At 54.9% G+C, this 17,539-nt stretch overlaps 1 protein-coding gene across 11 annotated transcripts in view; it reads left to right on the top strand.

Moving 5' to 3' along the window:
* The window catches only part of MGAT3 (beta-1,4-mannosyl-glycoprotein 4-beta-N-acetylglucosaminyltransferase), a 44,899-nt gene extending 30,150 nt beyond the window's left edge, over positions 1-14,749 (top strand). For 7 of the 11 annotated variants that reach the window (XM_055254234.2, XM_055254233.2, XM_055254229.2 and 4 more), the window contains one exon: positions 9,904-14,749. In XM_055254234.2, the coding sequence (XP_055110209.1) occupies positions 9,905-11,506 (1,602 nt within the window). In that variant the 5' untranslated portion in view covers position 9,904 and the 3' untranslated portion in view covers positions 11,507-14,749. Of the gene's footprint in view, positions 1-29; positions 302-339; positions 686-4,730; positions 6,076-8,721; positions 9,499-9,903 lie in introns of those variants that run through there. The other 4 variants (XM_055254231.2, XM_055254228.2, XR_010116995.1 and 1 more) reach the window with 4 other exon arrangements.
* Positions 14,750-17,539: the final 2,790 nt, after the last annotated feature.

The raw sequence follows: 17,539 nt of genomic DNA, 5'->3' as shown, positions 1-17,539 counted from the left end.
AAAGGTGTCTTTGTTACCTTTCTTAAAGGTAATAAAGCCAGTCAGGAGCAAGGCCTGGCATATTCAGGGGGTCATCTGCATTTGGTCGTCCAGCAGGAAACCCAAATGGAAGGAAAGAAAAAAAAAAACCATGCATTTATAGAACCTCTGCCAATGGCCAGGCTCCATGCAGAATGCTTTGACACCATGGCTCAGCCAGGTCTCCCACAGGACTGTAAAACAGAGGGTGACATCTTCCTTTTAGATCGGAGAAGACCGAGGACCAGAGAGGCTAAGTAACTTGCCAGAGGGCACACAGCAAGTAAGTCATGGCACTGGGATTCAAACCAAATCCTCCAGACTTCCAGTAACAGTGGAGCCGGTGTGTCCTGGGCATCTGTTGTGTGTTTAGGCATGGTCCCTAGCTTTTTGCAGGGATTAACTCACTCAACTCTCACAACAACCCTGTGAGATAGAAACGGTTATACCTCCGTATCATGGAGGGGGAAACTGAGGCACGGGGAGGCAGAGTGACTTGCCAAGGCCACAGCAGTGTTCAGATCTGGCCATTGCGGCCACTGGCCTACCTTGTGCCCCAGGAGCTGCTGTACATGGCAGGGATTGCCACAAAGATGTGCCTCCTGCCTTCCTTTTGGAGGTGGCAGAGCCCTCAGGTCACATGGGGCAGGACCAGGCCGAGTGGAAGGTGAGCACAGGGAGACGGGCTTCAGCACGAAGCCCTTTCATGCAGATGAACTAACTCCTGGAGAGGTAGTGCGGGTCCACCCCGAGGTGTACCAGGGCTGAGGGCAGTGGATGGGCTACTTCCTGCCCAGAAGTGGAGACTGAGGTGGTTTCTGGCATCCTCCAAAATGCCCCTCATGGACATTCCAGGGATGCCCTGAGTGCCCACTGGGTGTTGGGCCTGCCTACTGCTGGACACGTGATAGCTGGCCCCTTCTCCCAGTTGGAGGAGTTGAGTGCCTGTGGCTGTCCCCCAGCTGAAGACACCAGACATCAGGTGTTGAGGGGAAGGCGGAGAAGGGGCCAGAGGGTGGTGGACAGGGGAAGTGGCTGTTAAGACATGAGCTGTCTGAACCACGGAGGAGGGTGGCAGGGGCCAGGGTGAGGCCAGACAAGGGCACCCTGGGGACTGAGCTAGGACTCTGGCCAGCGCAGGCAAGCTCAGGACCACGGAGAGCTCCACAGGAGCCACCCTTCACCAAGTGACAGCTGTCAGTGTGAGTCTGCGCCTGGGAGGCTGCTACCTGCCTGGCCAGCTCCCACGATCACAGCCAGTGGCCTCCAGGGAGCACCTCCCTTCTCCCTGGCCAGAAGCCCCTGGCTGGGCTCCACCTGAGTCCTGACTATGAGGTCATGGCTGGGTCACAGAGCTTGGGCTCATCAGCTTCCCTCCCTCACAGCCCGTCAGGCTTCCAAGCAGAGCTAGAGAAAAATGGCACAAGAAGTGGGAAGAGGGAGGGAAGGAAGGAAATCTGTCCAGCTCAGACCCTCCGGGCCATGGCCACTGCCTGAGGCCTGCCTGCTGCCATCCTAGGTCGGCCTCGGCCTCCCTCTTCCAGGATTACCTGGCTGCCAGGAAGCACCTGGCCCATGCTCTACCACCTATCCCAACAGACCCAGGCCCGGCCAGAGGTGGTGGCCCACGCTTGCAATCCCAACACTGGGGGGCCGAGGTATCACTTGAGCCCAGGAGGTCGAGACCAGCTTGGCAATGTAGGGAGACCTCCTCTCTACAAAAAAATGTTTAAAAAATCAGCCGAGTAGTGGCACACACCTGTAGTCCCAGCTACTTAGGAGGCTGAGGTGGGAGGATCACTTGAACCCAGCAGTTTGTGGCTGCAGTGAGCCTTGACCACCCCACTGTACTCCAGCTTGCCTGGGTGACAAAGTAAGACAAAACCCTGTCTAAAAAAATTTAAAAAGGCACAGGCCCCTGAAGCTGGGCGCAACTCACAGGGTGTCTGGCAGTGGGGTGGGGGTGGAGCCTCAAGCCCCCCTTTTCTTGGAGTCTCAGGAGGCGTGGCTTCCCAGCCCCTGGCCCCTCCCCACAGCAGGTTTAGGTTTTGCTCCCTGTTGCCCTGAGATAGGACAGCACCCACCTAGGCTGAGGCCCTGCCAGGGACTCACCTCCAAGCTTCTGCTTCTGGTGTGTCCCCACCTAAAGGCTCACTCTTTCTCTTCTCTGCCAGGCTGGGGAAAAGTAATAGAGAGAAGAGCTAGCACTTATCATTGAGTGCTTACTGTGTGCTAGGCATCTCATCGATGAGAAAACAGAGGTACAGAAAAGTGGTTAAGCTGCATAAGGCCACACAGATAGGAGTGGCAGAGCTGGGATTTTAACTGGGGAGTCCGAGCACATGGAAGTGATGGTGAGGGCATTGTGGAGGCCCAGGGCAGTGCGGGGTGGTCTCATTGAGCACCTGCTGTGTACATTCCCTGCTCCAGGGAGCTTATATGCCAGCTGGGAAGACAGACATCTAGGGGAAAATGAGCCTAGTGTTGACTGGGGCTGGGGCTGTGGATAGATCTCTGATTCTCACTTGAAATAAGCAGGGCAGAGATAATGATACCCATTTTATACATGGAAGAGTTGAGGCTGAGAGAGGTCAGGTGACCTGCTCTGTTCATAGTGACTATAGGAACGTCGATGATGATGAGGAGCTGGGGGAGGTTGGGAGAGTTCGGGATGGGCTCTGGCTTGGGGCAGAGGCAGGTGCTTTGGTTCCAGGGAGGCTATCTTGGCACAGAGCAGGCATCTGAGAAATACTAGGTGAATTTTAACGAACTGAGTAAGGGCCAGAGTATGGCATCTGCGCTAACAGAGATTAGCCTTGGTGGTGGGAAGGAGCTGGAGAGGGGTTTTGTCCTCAGAGAGCTGCCTGCCTGGGTCACAGAGGGTGCCCAGCCCAGGGGAGGCCCCAAGCCCTCGCTCAGCTAACCTTATTCTCCAGGTAGGTCCTAACCACAGTGACCCTCCTGGCTTCCTGAGCTGCTGGAGGACCTCAAGCCACATATATCCAGGGAAGTGGGTGGGAGTGGGACAGTGGGCTGGTGAGCTGGGTGATGTCCCCCACAGTGCTTTGAGGCCACAGGGGGACCACAGACATAAAGCATATCCCACCCCGCCCATCCCTCAGGTGAAGCTTCTAGACAGTATGCTGCAGAAAGGACCTGAGGTTTGGATCTAGAGACAAAGGTTAGCCCAGGACCTGCTGCTAGCCAATGTTTGACCTTGGCCATGTCCTTCACGCCCGGTCTCACTGTTGGTGTCTGCAGGAGGAGAAGTAGTGGTTAGGGCTGGGCCCTGCAGAGACAGATGCTGGCTGCAAGCCCCAGGTCTGCCGGATAGGGCCAGCCTCCTCCACCCCAGTCAAGGGCTGGTCCATTCTTCCAGTTCCTGGGGCCACCCACTGTGCTGCTTGCTCACATCTAGCTCTTCAGCAAATCCAGCAGAATCTGAGCACACTCTACACCCTACACCCTGGTGGAAGCCAACCTGACTCACCTGGGTAGTTCAGTGTGGCCTCCTGGCTTCCCCTGCCCTGTCCTTGAAACACCCATTTATTCTCAGCAGAGCAGCCAAAGTGAGCCATTCACACCAAGGTCAGGCCATGGCCTCCCTTCTCTGAATCCTCCAGTGAAAGCCACATTTCTAACCATGGCTCCAGGCCCTGTGATCTGGGTTTGTTCCCTGCCCCCCATGTCCCTCACTTGCTCCATCCCACCCGCCTTGCTGTTCTTCACTGGCACACATACACTCCTGCCAGGGCACTGGTTGTGCCTTCCGCCTGGAACATTCTTCCCTGGCGCCCTCTCCCGCGTGGAGTCTCTGCTCACGTCGCCTCCTCGGTGAGCCTGCCCTGCCCACTCCATTTCATCACCGGACATATGACGCACTCGCTCCTGCCCATTACCCGCTTTGTCTTTCTCCGGAGCACGGCCTCTTTGGGCACGCAGTTTTCCCAGCTGACTCGTGTGTTTGCAGTTTACGCAGGCTCCCTACCCTGCTGGGTGTGGAGCAGGCTCCCTGAGGGCAGGGATTTTGGTCCGTCCTGTCTCCCCATGTTCCCAGTACCCACCGAGGTGCCTGGCAAACGGGGCTCTGGCAAAATCGTTGCTGAGTGAATGAGTGACATGGGTTGGGTGAGCACCCTGTGGCATGTTGTATGGATCAAATGCCCCAGGGGCTGCACCATCCACTGGGTTGTCTTCACTGGTCACAGGTGGACTCCTCAGGGGCCCTGTCACTACCTGGGTTGAACGTGGCAGCTGGAAGGGGCTCAGGACAGCTTTACCACTGGATACAACCCCATGATTGACCCTATAGGATCCAGTATGATCCTTCTATTGTGCAATGCGACATCATCTCCCTGGCCTTGGTTTCCTTATACAAGGGTACCTGCTTCGTGTTGGGAGGATTCAGTACAGTCACGTGTGTAATAAGCTTAGGACAGTGTCTGGCATGTCATCCTCAGTGATAGTTTTACTGTTACACCTGATGGTTTGTCAATGCTTTGTTATTTTTGCTTTTGAGATAAGAGTCTCACTCCCCTGCCCAGGCTGGAGTGCAGAATTGTGATCTCAGCTCACTGCAGCCTTGACCTGCAGGGCTCAAGCAGTCTTCCCACCTCAGCTTCCCAAGTAGCTAGAACTACAGGCATGTAGTAGTTCTACATGCCTGGCACTGCTAGAAAGTAGGCACTGCTAACTTTTTTTTTTTTTTGTAGAGACGGGGTTTAGCTATGTTGCCCAAGTTGGTCTTGAACTCCCGGACTGAAGCAATCTGCCCACCTTGGCCTCCCAAAGTGCAGAGATTCCAGAGGCATGAGCCACTGTGCCCAGCTTTGATGAAGCTTTGTAATGGAAGCTGAAATGCCACCAACTGGGGCCCAGTTTGGTTCCATGGCTTTAGCCCACAGCTGGGCCACCTGCACTACAGAGGGATCTGGTGGTCTCAGCTGTCATGAGGGAGAGAGGCACTGGCTTGAGAACCAGAACTTATGTTCAAGTCCTGACTCAGCCGCCTCCTTAATGATGTCCTTTGGGGAAAGTCTTGCCATCTTTCTGAGTCTCGTTTTCTCCATCTGTTAAAACAGGGCAGTTTAAATAACCTACCAGAGTGCCTGAGAGATTTAAATGAGACCCTGAGTGCCAGTGCTTATTTATTCCATTTTATTTATATGCTGTCTCAATAAAAAAAAATGAAAAGACAAAAAGGAATTGAGCTGAAAAGGATTGAAACTATACGGGCAGCTACAAGTGAAGGGGTCCAAGAAAATGCTGTCTGTGAGGTGCTGTTGACATGCTCTGGGCTGACCACTGTGTGCTTCTGAGCCTCCTAGCAGCCTGAATGATGAGGGAAACATGCTCAGATCCTTGATTCTCAGCAGCAACCCAGACTGAGGCCTTATTAAGGGGCCCTGCCCTGAAGGCTCCAGTGACTGAGAGGGGAGCTCCCAAGCACTGGTGAGTCCGTGCTCAGAAGGGCATAGCTGGCTGTGAGTAACCAGATCCGGAAAGCCAGCCAAGGGGCAGCTGGGTCAATCTGACCTCAGCAGGTCCACGGAGGCCCTTTACGTCAAGCAGGCTGTTTCCTTGCCTCTCTGAGTTCCTCTTACCTCGTTTGCTAAAGCCTTTGTTCATGCTGCCAGGGGATTTAGAGTCTGAATGGCAGCCCCAGGCCATGCCTGCCACATAGCTTACACCAGTTGGGTAATTTAGAGTGTCCCCCACAGAGGCAGGTCCCAAGTACAGAAAAATAGCCCACTAAGGCCAGGCACAGTGGCCCACACCTGTAATCCCAGCACTCTGGGAGGCCAAGGCGGGTGGATCACCTGAGGTCAGGAGTTCGAGATGAGCCTGACCAACATGGTGAAACCCCACCTCTACTAAAGATACAAAATTAGCCGGTGTGGTGGTGTATGTCTGTAATCCCAGCTACTCAGGAGGCTAAGGCGGGAGAATTGCTTGAGGCAGAGGTTGTGATGAGCCGAGACTGCACCATTGCGCTCCAGCCTGGGCAACAAGAGCAAAACTCCATCTCAAAAAAAAAAAAAAAAAAAGAAAGAAAAATAGCCCACCAGAAGGATCCAGGCTGCCTTTCCAAGTCCTGAAACCCCAGGAGTAAGTTGCTCTGGAAGCTTCCGCCATGCTAACCACGGCTGCAGTATTGCCTTGTGCCTGGTCCTGGCCGCAGCAGGAACTCCTAGCCCCTTTTGCTCACCCTGCTGGTCCAGCCCAACTGGTCTCACTTTGCCAGACAAGGGCTGGAATCCAAAATGGAGAATGAAGTGCAGAAGACCCACTTCAAAATGTTATCAAGGAGCAGCCCCTCCTTCCAAACGCCGGTGGCGAAAAGCCCCAGCTCTGCCCTGGGACATTTAGCAGAGGTCAGGCCCCTACCTCAGATTGTTCTACCTGCCTGCAGTCAGCTGCGCCCACTCCGTGTGGGCAGCTCCAGGGGGGCAGGCGTTTACTGGAGGAGGGATATCTGAGCTCGAATGGGGCAAGCGCTGCCCTGATTGTTGGGATCAGCAGCTCGACTGCTTCTTACCAGCCTGCTCAGGACTCCTCGCAAGCTGAGGCCATGAGGGGCACCTGGTGCAGGAGCCCAGCTGCCCGCTTCACACTCCAGCTCTGTTGTGACTTTGAGCAGGTCCCTGAAGGCCCCTAGGTCCTGGTTTCCTCCCCTATAAAATGAAAGAGTTGGAGGAGATAGTCCTTAAGATTTCTAGATCAATTGTGTTGTGATTCTGTGCCTTATGACCATGTGACTGGGAGAAAATTAAATTGGGGGCATCCAGCCTTGAGCATTGAAAGGAACAAGAGCTTATTGAGCACATGCTGCATGCCAGGAACTCTGTTCCCATTTCACAGATGGAGAAACTAAGGTTCAGAATGATTAGGAGCCTTGTTTTTTTGTTTGTTTGTTTGTTTGTTTGAGACGGAGTCTCACTCTGTTGCTCAGGCTGGAGTACAGTGGTGCGATCTCGGCTCACTGCAACCCCACCTCCCTGGTTCAAGCGATTCTCCTGCCTCAGCCTCCCGAGTAGCTGGGATTACAGGTGCCCACCACCATGCCCAGCTAATTTTTGTATTTTTAGTAGTGACAGGGTTTCACCATGTTGGCCAGGCTGGTCTCAAACTCCTGACCTCAGGTGATCCGCCTGCCTCAGCTTCCCAAAGTGCTGGGATTACAGGCGTGAGCCACCGCGCCTAACCCAAGTTCCTATCTTTCCACCCTACCTTGCTGTCCTTAGAGTTAAAAACTAGGGAGGCTGGCCATGGTGGTTCATGCCTGTAATCCCAGCACTTTCAGAAGCTGAGGTGGGCAAATCACTTGAGGTCAGGAGTTCAAGACCAGCCTGGCCAACGTAGTGAAACCACATCTGCACTAAAAATACAAAAATTATCAGGGCATGGTGGCACACACCTGCAATTCCAGCTACTTGGGAGGCTGAGGCAAGAGAATTGCGTGAACCCGGTAGATGGAAGTTGCAGTGAGCCAGGATCTCACCACTGCACTTCAGCCTGGGTGACAGAGTGAGACTATGTCTCAAAAAAAAAGTGAGGGGGAGAGCATGACCCAGAGAAAGAATCAAAAATAAAGAGAAGCCACAGATGGGAACATTTTAAGAATATCTAGGTAGGACAGTGCCAGATGCCAAAGGCAAGGTTTCTGTCTCAGCCTTTTCTGTGACTCAGTGGGTTCCCCCCGGACAGGTCACTGGTCTCACTTGGCCCCACCCAGCATCTTCACTGGTCAAATGGATGTAAACTCCTGGCCCGCCTGCCCACCTGGCTAGACTCAAGGGTGAAATGAGCTGGATGGCTACGGTCGGAGGTGCTCTGTGGCTGCACGGCTCATTCATAAAACCAGGGATACAAATCCAGTGTGGGGTTTGGCTGATGGTAACATTCCGATGTCCGTTTCCTAGTTGCGACAAATGTACCATGGTGGTATAAACTGGGAGCAATAGGGTGAAGTGCGTGAGGAAGCCTCTGTGCTATCTTTGCACGTTTTCTGATAATCTACAAATATTCTAAAATTAAAAGTTTATTTAGGCCAGGCATGGTGGCTCACGCCTTATCTCAGCACTTTGGGAGGCCGAGGTGGGCGGATCACCTGAGGTCAGGAGTTCGAGACCTGTCTAGCCAACATGGCGAAACTCAATCTCTACTAAAAATACAAAAATTAGCTGGGTGTGGTGGCGTGTGCCTGTAACCCTAGCTACTTGGGAGGCTGAGGTGAGAGAATTGCTTGAACCTGGGAGGCAGAGGCTGCAGTGAGCAGAGATCGCACCACTGCACTTCATCCTAGGCGACAGAGCGAGACTCTGTCTTAAAAACAAACAAACAAAAACAAAAAAAAAGCTTATTTAAATTGGAGAATGAGAATATACAAGCATCTCCATTCCACAGCCATAAACTAATTGATAAATTAAACTGTATAAATGAATAGCAAATGGTTACATCATGAGTCATGAATACAGAGTGATTTATTCACAATAGCCATGTAATATGTGGGATTTAAAAGGAACTGGTACATTTATTTCTACTGATACCCAAATCTTTTAAATCTATCATTGATTGAGGAAAACAACTTGGTTAGACTTAGTGTCCAATATGGTAGTATTTATGAAAAATATTAAACCAAGAATAGAAAAATTGCTTATAAAGCCAGAGATAGACCTCAATTTTTTTTTTTTTTTTTTTTAGATGGAGTCTTGCTCTTGTCGCCCAGGCTCTGGAGTGCAATGGCGCGATCTTGGCTCACTGCAACTTCCGCCTCCTGGGTTCAAGTAATTCTCCTGCCTCAGCCGGTGTAGCTGGGATTACAGGCATGCGCCACTACGCCCAGCTAACTTTTGTATTTTTAGTAGAGGCGGGGTTTCACCATGTTGGCCAGGCTGGTCTCGAACTCCTGACCTTGTGATCTGCCCACCTCGGCCTCCCAAAGTGCTGGGATTATAGGCGTGAGCCACTGCACTGGCCGACCTCAAATTTTTATGCCTGGAGATTAGTAAAGGGCATGGGATAATGAAAGGGAACTTTTATTTTATTTTGTTTTTGAGATGGGATCTCAGTCTGTCGTCCAGGCTGGGGTGCAGTGGTGCAATCATGGCTCACTGCAGCCTCAACCTCGAGGTCTCAAGTGATCCTCCCACCTCAGCCTCCTGAGTAGCTGGGACCACAGGCACATGGCACCACACCTGGCTAATTTTTAAATTTTCTGTAGAGATGGGGTCTCACTATGTTGTCCAAGCTGGTCTCAAACTCCTGGGCTCAAGCGATCCTCCTGCCTCGGCCTCTGAAGGTGTTGGGATTAGAGGCGTGAGCCACCACGCCTGGCCTAATTTTATTCATTAAATATGTTAGAATTAAGTGTTTTCCCTTGAGACCTGTGAGTTTTTTCAGTGAAAAAATATTCAAAAGGTTTGTCAGTATGTCCATAAAAAAGAAGATAGGAGGGGAGGGACAGGACCCACGAGGGCAGCCTACAGCCTGCTCTCCCCATTCTGTCCTTGGGCGGGGCGTGCACTGCGGGTTGAGCTTTTCCCAGGGCGCATTTTGCTCCTGGAGCCAAGCCTAGCAGTGCAGCTGTACAGTCATGGTGGGGTGGGCCAGGCGGAGGAGCAGGCTGCAGAGGGGGCAGAGTGGTGGCCTGGGGATCTCAGGGAAGAGCCATGGGAGCACGGCGGTGTCCTCAGTGCTGGAGCTTTCAGGGGCCTTGGTACCGCGAGTTGACTCTTGGGGGCAGGAGATCACTCCATGCAGGGGCAGCAGGTGCTGGCCACCACATTGTCCAGCAAGGTGGCAGCAGAGGCCTCCTAGGTCCCCTTCCTAGGAAAGGAGCCTGGGCTGCCCTAATGAGTCTGCTGTCTTCTCTCTCTCCCGCAGGATGAAGATGAGACGCTACAAGCTCTTTCTCATGTTCTGTATGGCCGGCCTGTGCCTCATCTCCTTCCTGCATTTCTTCAAGACCCTGTCCTATGTCACCTTCCCCCGAGAACTGGCCTCCCTCAGCCCTAACCTGGTGTCCAGCTTCTTCTGGAACAATGCCCCGGTCACGCCCCAGGCCAGCCCCGAGCCAGGAGGCCCCGATCTGCTGCGTACCCCGCTCGACTCCCACTCGCCCCTGCTGCAGCCGCTGCCGCCCAGCAAGGCGGCCGACGAGCTCCACCGGGTGGACTTGGTGCTGCCCGAGGACACAACCGAGTATTTCGTGCGCACCAAGGCCGGCGGCGTCTGCTTCAAACCCGGCACCAAGGTGCTGGAGAGGCCGCCCCCGGGACGGCCGGAGGAGAAGCCTGAGGGGGCCAACGGCTCCTCGGCCCGGCGGCCACCCCGGTACCTGCTGAGCGCCCGGGAGCGCACGGGGGGCCGGGGCGCGCGGCGCAAGTGGGTGGAGTGCGTGTGCCTGCCCGGCTGGCACGGACCCAGCTGCGGCGTGCCCACCGTGGTGCAGTACTCCAACCTGCCCACCAAGGAGCGGCTGGTGCCCAGGGAGGTGCCGCGCCGCATCATCAACGCCATCAACGTCAACCACGAGTTCGACCTGCTGGACGTGCGCTTCCACGAGCTGGGCGACGTGGTGGACGCCTTTGTGGTGTGCGAGTCCAACTTCACGGCTTACGGGGAGCCGCGGCCGCTCAAGTTCCGGGAGATGCTGACCAATGGCACCTTCGAGTACATCCGCCACAAGGTACTCTACGTCTTCCTGGACCACTTCCCGCCCGGCGGCCGACAGGACGGCTGGATCGCCGACGACTACCTGCGCACCTTCCTCACCCAGGACGGCGTCTCACGGCTGCGCAACCTGCGGCCCGACGACGTCTTCATAATTGACGATGCGGACGAGATCCCGGCCCGCGACGGCGTCCTCTTCCTCAAGCTCTACGATGGCTGGACCGAGCCCTTCGCCTTCCACATGCGCAAGTCGCTCTACGGCTTCTTCTGGAAGCAGCCGGGCACCCTGGAGGTGGTGTCGGGCTGCACGGTGGACATGCTGCAGGCAGTGTACGGGCTGGACGGCATCCGCCTGCGCCGCCGCCAGTACTACACCATGCCCAACTTCAGGCAGTACGAGAACCGCACCGGCCACATCCTGGTGCAGTGGTCGCTGGGCAGCCCCCTGCACTTCGCCGGCTGGCACTGCTCCTGGTGCTTCACGCCCGAGGGCATCTACTTCAAGCTCGTGTCTGCCCAGAATGGCGACTTCCCACGCTGGGGTGACTACGAGGACAAGCGGGACCTGAACTACATCCGCGGCCTGATCCGCACCGGGGGCTGGTTCGACGGCACGCAGCAGGAGTACCCGCCCGCAGACCCCAGCGAGCACATGTATGCGCCCAAGTACCTGCTGAAGAACTACGACCGGTTCCGCTACCTGCTGGACAACCCCTACCAGGAGCCCAGGAGCACGGCGGCGGGCGGGCGGCGCCACAGGGGTCCCGAGGGAAGGCCGCCCACCCGGGGCAAACTGGACGAGACGGAAGTCTAGGGCTGCATGATCTGATAGGGCTCGTGGCAGGGCCGGGGTGGCGGTGGCCCCTAGCGCTATCTCCCTGCCTCCTGCCCGCTCCGTGGTTCTTGAGGGGACCAGGAGTGGGTGGGGAGTGGGGGTGGGGGTAGGGTTTCCCCACTGAAGCCCTTGTGAATCAAGGGTCAGGCCTTTGAGCTCAGAAAACATCCCTCCTGTTGGGAGAGGGCGCAGGCCGTGACGTCTGGGTGGCCCTTATGACTGCCAAGACAGCTGTGGCCAGCAGGTGCCACTGGACTGTGCGTGGTGGTTCCTGGGTAGTGGGGGAGGGCAGGCAGGATTGGGGAAGAGAGCCTGCAGGATCTCACCAGGCAGCCTCTGGGGGGTGGCCAGGCCGGGAAAAAGCCCACCATTTGGCATCCCTGGGCCTTGGGCTCGGTGTGGGAGACCGGCCTGCCAGGAGGACCCAGGGCTCTGTAAGTAGATGCATTTGGGTCCAGGAGGAAGCGTGGACACCTGGGAGGAAAGAGATGAAAAAGCCACATCCTACCAAGAGGAGGTGCTGAGGGATGCTTTGCAGTGTAGTCAGAAGTGCTGGGCCAGAGGGAGACAGAACTCCACCCCCTGCCGCAAAGGACAAGACCTGGCTGCCCTGGGATGCTGGTGCCTGAGTCTGTCTCTGTGCACCCCTCAGGCTGTCGTGAGCCAACACAGGGGCCTGGAGAACCCTAAGGAGCTTTCCTTTTGGTTCCAAACCTGGCGCTGACGTTCCTTCTCCCGTTCACATTGCTGTCTTGTGGACTGTGCACTCAGTCCTTGCAAGGCCAAGAGTCCAGTTGTAGGTGTGGCCTTGAGGGGGAAGTGGGGAGGAGAAGACTGACATGAGGCCTCTGCACGGATCCGTCTCCCCCTCCCCATCACCCCTTCCTTCTGACACCCAGTCCCAGCTGTCCACTGTCCCAGGTGCAGTCACTGTTGTGCCCCTCCTTGGGGCAGGCTGGCTGGGGGCCAGGAAGGGGCCATGAGGCTGTCTTGGGCCCAAGAAGGGACAGTAAGGCCAGTTGTATGCTTCCTATTCCTCATAGCTTGCCTTGGTGGGGATGTCTTTGTTGGAGTTGAGTCTGAGCTGCTGTGATTAGGAGACCCTGAAATACAGTGGTTTAAGCAAGAGGGAAGCTTGTTTCTAATTAGTCTAGATTGAGATGGCCCAGAGCTGGTAGGGCAGCTCTGCGTTTCTTCATACGCACCTTCCAATTCTGGGTACACAGCGGCTGCTCCAGCACCCACCCTCCTGTGTGCATCCAAACCTGGAGGAAGCAGAAGTAGGCAAGAGGGGCACACCCACTTTTTGCTAAAGGCATGAGCCAGAATTGGCAGGCTCAGCTCTGCTGGCCTCTCATTGGCTGGGGCTCAGTCACATGGCCACAAGCAGCCGCAAGGGAACCTGGGAAGTGTAGTCTTCAGCGGGGCCGCCATGTGTCTGGCCTCACCTTGGGAGTTCTCTTATTGATGGAGGAGAAGAGAATGGATATGGGGGACCAGTAGCATCTCTGGAAGAGGGGGAGGGAGCATCAATAATTCATTCGTCGGATCCAGCTCTCATTGAGTTTCCGGAACAGCTTGCTCCTGTTTCCCTCACTGTGCAGCCCAGGGCTGGGGGCAGTGAGGAGCCTGCAGCTCTGTGGGAAGGGGAAACACCCCGTCCCCTCGGCTCCCAGACGCTACCCAATGATGCCGGTTTGCAGAGTTGGCCTGTGGAATGGCTCATGTTTGTGCGTGTGTGTGTGTGTATATTTATGGGCATGGGTGCATGCTTGGTGTGTATTTGTACATGTCTGTATTGCTGTGTCCCTGTAAATACATGCTTGTGTGTGGATGGGGGAGGCCAGGCCCAGGCCTGGCCTCTTCCTCGGGCCTGTGGCCACACCTCCTGCAGCTCCCCAAAATGACTGAGGCAGAAAGCCCTTGGGGAGCCTAGAAAGCAAAGCTAAAGGGGATGCAGGTCTGTCTGTCTGTCTGTCTTTCAGTCTGAGGAATGAGAATCCTCCTGACCTGAGGGCTGTGCAGCTGAGAGCCCACTACCTCCCCAGCCCCTCTCGGCCCCAGCCGCATCATCCCACCCGTCCCCTCCCCCCACCTCCAGTGGGGCTTTCTCCGGATGTCTTATGGTTGGGGGTTTCCTGATGGGCCAGGAGAGGAGGGCATCTCCTTGCCACAGCTCTGTCTGGGTTAAGTGCCCAGTGAGGGCATGGTGTGGGGAGCTGGCCTCAGAGCAGCCACTGGTGGGCAAGCGTGAAGTGGGCTGAGGGGCTCTGAGCCACTTTGCTCCCATCCAGGGGACTGCCCCCCATGGAACTCCTCCTTTGAAGTCACAGCAGCCTTCCTTTCTGTTTCCTCTTGGGGTCGAGAGGTGGCTCAAAATCTCGGGGTCCCTGTGGCTCTGGGTCAATCCAGGCCAGGCTGCACCCCACAGACAGGGAGTCTCAGGGCTCCTGATCATGCCCAGGCCCTGGCCTGGGGCCTCCCTCCTTGGCAGCTTTCTCACCCCCACGCCCCTGACACCCTCAGTTGCTGTGGGATGCCCTCCAGGGCACCGGCTCAGGGCTAAGGGAAGGAAGATAGGAGCAGCTCAGAGCTGCCAGGCTCTGCCTTCCTCACAGACCTAGTGGGGCAGGGCCTGTTCACAGCAGCAGCAGTGAAGGTCTGGCCATCAGTGGAGAGGAAAGCTGTCAGAGGGGTGGGGGCCGGGGCGCGGGATTGAAGAGTTTCACATATCACAGCATACACTGGGAATTTGGTGGGGGCAGACGAACCCAGGGCCACTCCCTCAATATGAAGGGAAACCAAGCTGAATGTGACCACAGGCACACTGCTGCCATGTCCCATGTCCACATTTCTTCGTGGGAATAACTGGCTCTGAGACCCCTAGACCCAAGGAGGCCTGTCCATGCCAAGCATCCAGGAAGCATGGCTGGTCTTGTCCACCCATGGGTCACGTTGGTTCCCAGGGGCAGCACGGGAGAGCTTTGGGGGCAACAGGGAAAGTCTGGGTGGGGAGACAGGACTTGTCCAAGCAGAAGGCAGGACCCTGGGAAATGTATAATGTAAGGACATCAATAATAGTATTATTTTTTTTGTAAGGGAAAATCAATATGTACATTCTGAAATCATTTTCTCTGTAAATGGTTGGATTTCATTTCACCCTTAAAGGGATGCTTAAAGGAGAAGATAGTATTAATAATAAAAACAGCTACAAAGTCTGAATTGTGTTCGTGTGTGGCCGGTTTGTGGGTGCTCTGGGGCAGGGAGGGGTGGGAGCAGGTGGCTCTGGTCTTGCTAAAGACACCCTTGCTTCTGGATCCATGGGGTGCAAGACCTTCCCAAGGACTGGATGGCCAGTGGGGAGAGGGGGCTGCAGGGAGCACCTTCACTTAGGGACGACATGTCTCCCAGCCACAGGTGGAAGCAGCTGGGAAGTGGAAGATGCTGGGCCAAGGTCTGGTGGAAGGAAGCAGAAGTGAGCCAGGCTCCTAGGACCAGAGGCGCCCACCCTCCTGCAGGTGGGCAGGGACCCTTTTGGGGATCTGGATGAAGGCTTTGGTGCCTTTGTAGAGAGGGAGTGGTTCTCCTACAATTCTGCTCCGGGGCATCAAAATAAGTGCTCCTGCCTCAGTAATTTTTCCTGTCAGGTTCTAAAGGCCTCATCCAAGGTCACAGCCATGTAGATTCTGGACCTGGACTCTCAGCACCGGGTTCTCTGGACTCCCAGGAGCAGGTATCTCCCTCCCATGTAGCCAACCTTGAACTTGTGCTTGGACAGCGCCTGGAGCCTTGGGATGTGGGGGCTTCCAAGGAGCTTCCTCTGGGCCGGGTGGGCACTGGAGTTGTCCTGGGGGTCCCCTGTGTGTGTCCTAAAGACAGTCTCAGCTGGTGGGAACAGACACTTTTTTTTTCTTTTTTGAGACAGAGTCTCACTCTGTTGCCCAGGCTGGAGTGCAGTGGCGTGATCTCGGCCCCTGCAACCTCCACCTCCTGGGTTCAAGCGATTCTCCTGTCTCAGCCTCCTGAGTAGCTGGGATTATAGGCACGTGCCACCAGGCCCAGCTAATTTCTGTATGTTTAGTAGAGACGAGGTTTCACCATGTTGGTCAGGCTGGTCTCGAACTCCTGACCTCGTGATCCGCCCATCTCAGCCTCCCAGAGTGCCAGGATTACAGGCGTGAGCCACCGCGCCCAGCTGAACAGACACTTTTTGAGCTCTGCCATGGTCCCCTGTGGGGTGGCTGTGCAACCTCCATGTTAGATGGAGAGACGGAGGCCCAGAGATGGAAGGAGGCATGACCGCAGTCCTGGTGGCCAAAGCAAGGGCTCATGTTTTCTGACCACTCGCAGTGTCACGCATGCGTCAGTCTGACACCTGGGGGCTGGGACTGCTTGGACTTCTGGCCACACTCACAAAGCCCAGAAAGGTACCTGCTTCAGGTACTTGGAGTGGGGCTGGGGTGAGGGTTGAATTCCACAGGCTTGAGAAGTGGAGAAGATGTAGACACCCTACCTAGCCAGAAGAGGGCAATAGTGACCCACATGCCGTTTAAGATCAAGTTAACCCTTAAATCATGTCCTACGGTGAATCATCATCATCATCATCAGTATTTACAGACATTATTGATTAAGTGCCTATTTTGTGCCAAACTCTGAGCTAAAAGACGTCCCTCCCCATTATACCCATTTTCCACGTCTGTAAAAGGACCCCACAGCACCTGTGAGGTCTGCTGCTAAAAATTAACCACCTGGATCTAATCCCAAGGCAACAGCACACAAACCGGAACTGAGAGAATCTGCAACAAACTAGCTTCTCTCATATGCATGCATTTCTTGCAATTCTGTTTATTTGAAGTGTTTGCAGAAAAGCCCAACCCTGCATCAGTTTCACCAACCACTTTTCAAATTCCTATCCTGGAATTTGGATGGCCAAGAGCTTCTAGAGGCAAAACATCAACAGTGACTCAAATGTTTGTCATGGTGGCCTCCATATGTAGCCTGGTTTTCCCAGTCATCCCAGCTGACCAACGTGTGTGAGCCCAGCTGAGACGAGAAAAACTGCCTAGTCAAGTCCAGCCTAAACACTGATCCAGTCTCATGAGCTCAATTGCTGCTAAGTTTCTTGGTTTCTTACACAGCTTAATTGTGGCCATAGATAACTGGTACAGTTTGCTTTCATTTAATGACAACCTAAACTAGTGAGGCAAACTAGAAAAACCAACCCAAACCAGTGAGGCAGGCAAGGAATCACTGGCTTACTAATGGTAAAGTTCAGGGGTAATGTCGGCTTCAGGTACAGTCACATTGTCATCCAGCTCTCTTGTGGCTGAGCACAGCTCCACTTCCCAACTTGCATTGTCCCAAGTCTCAGACAAGTTTACCCCTCATGCCTGCAAGACGGCTGCAGCAGCTCCAGGCTTCACCACCTCAGCTTTACGCTCAGCACAAAAGAAAGAGAGCTCCTCTCTCTCAAAGTCCTGGGTGTGGATCTCACTGACTTGATTTAGGCCACGTGAACATCCCTGAATGCATCAGTGAGACTGGAGGGGCTTGGGATGGAATCTGCCACTTCACGTAGATCAATCAGAGCCCTGTGTCTACTGGCTGAAGAAAACGGAAGGTGGTTCTCCAAAAGAAATCTGGGGCCCAGATAGTACCTCTGGCACAGCCTCAGCTGCCTCCAACAGGCCTTTCACCAGCCACGAGCCCTTGGTCACCTCCCTCTCCTGGGTCCTCATCTGTAACACAGGACTGTCATAGGACAGACCTCCAGGGGTGATTGTGAGGACGCTCAGAGCTTGGAGCAGAGCCTGGAGCATGGTGAGAGCTCCATGAGCATGAGCACTCAGCATCGTGGCCCCATCTGCACCTTCCATCTCCTTGCATGTGACGTGTGGGTCATGCCTCCTTTCCTGGGTCTGCTTCCCTTAGCCTCTGTGACTCATCTGTCTCGTGGCTCTCCTCTTCCTCCTCCCTCTATGACATTTCTTCCTGGTTGTCTTCCTGGTTCCT

This window comes from Symphalangus syndactylus, chromosome 18 (genome assembly GCF_028878055.3).
Source record: "Symphalangus syndactylus isolate Jambi chromosome 18, NHGRI_mSymSyn1-v2.1_pri, whole genome shotgun sequence".
NCBI lineage: Eukaryota > Metazoa > Chordata > Mammalia > Primates > Hylobatidae > Symphalangus > Symphalangus syndactylus.
The sequence above is the reverse complement of the archived record's forward strand: the minus strand, read 5'-3'. Positions and strand labels throughout refer to the sequence as shown.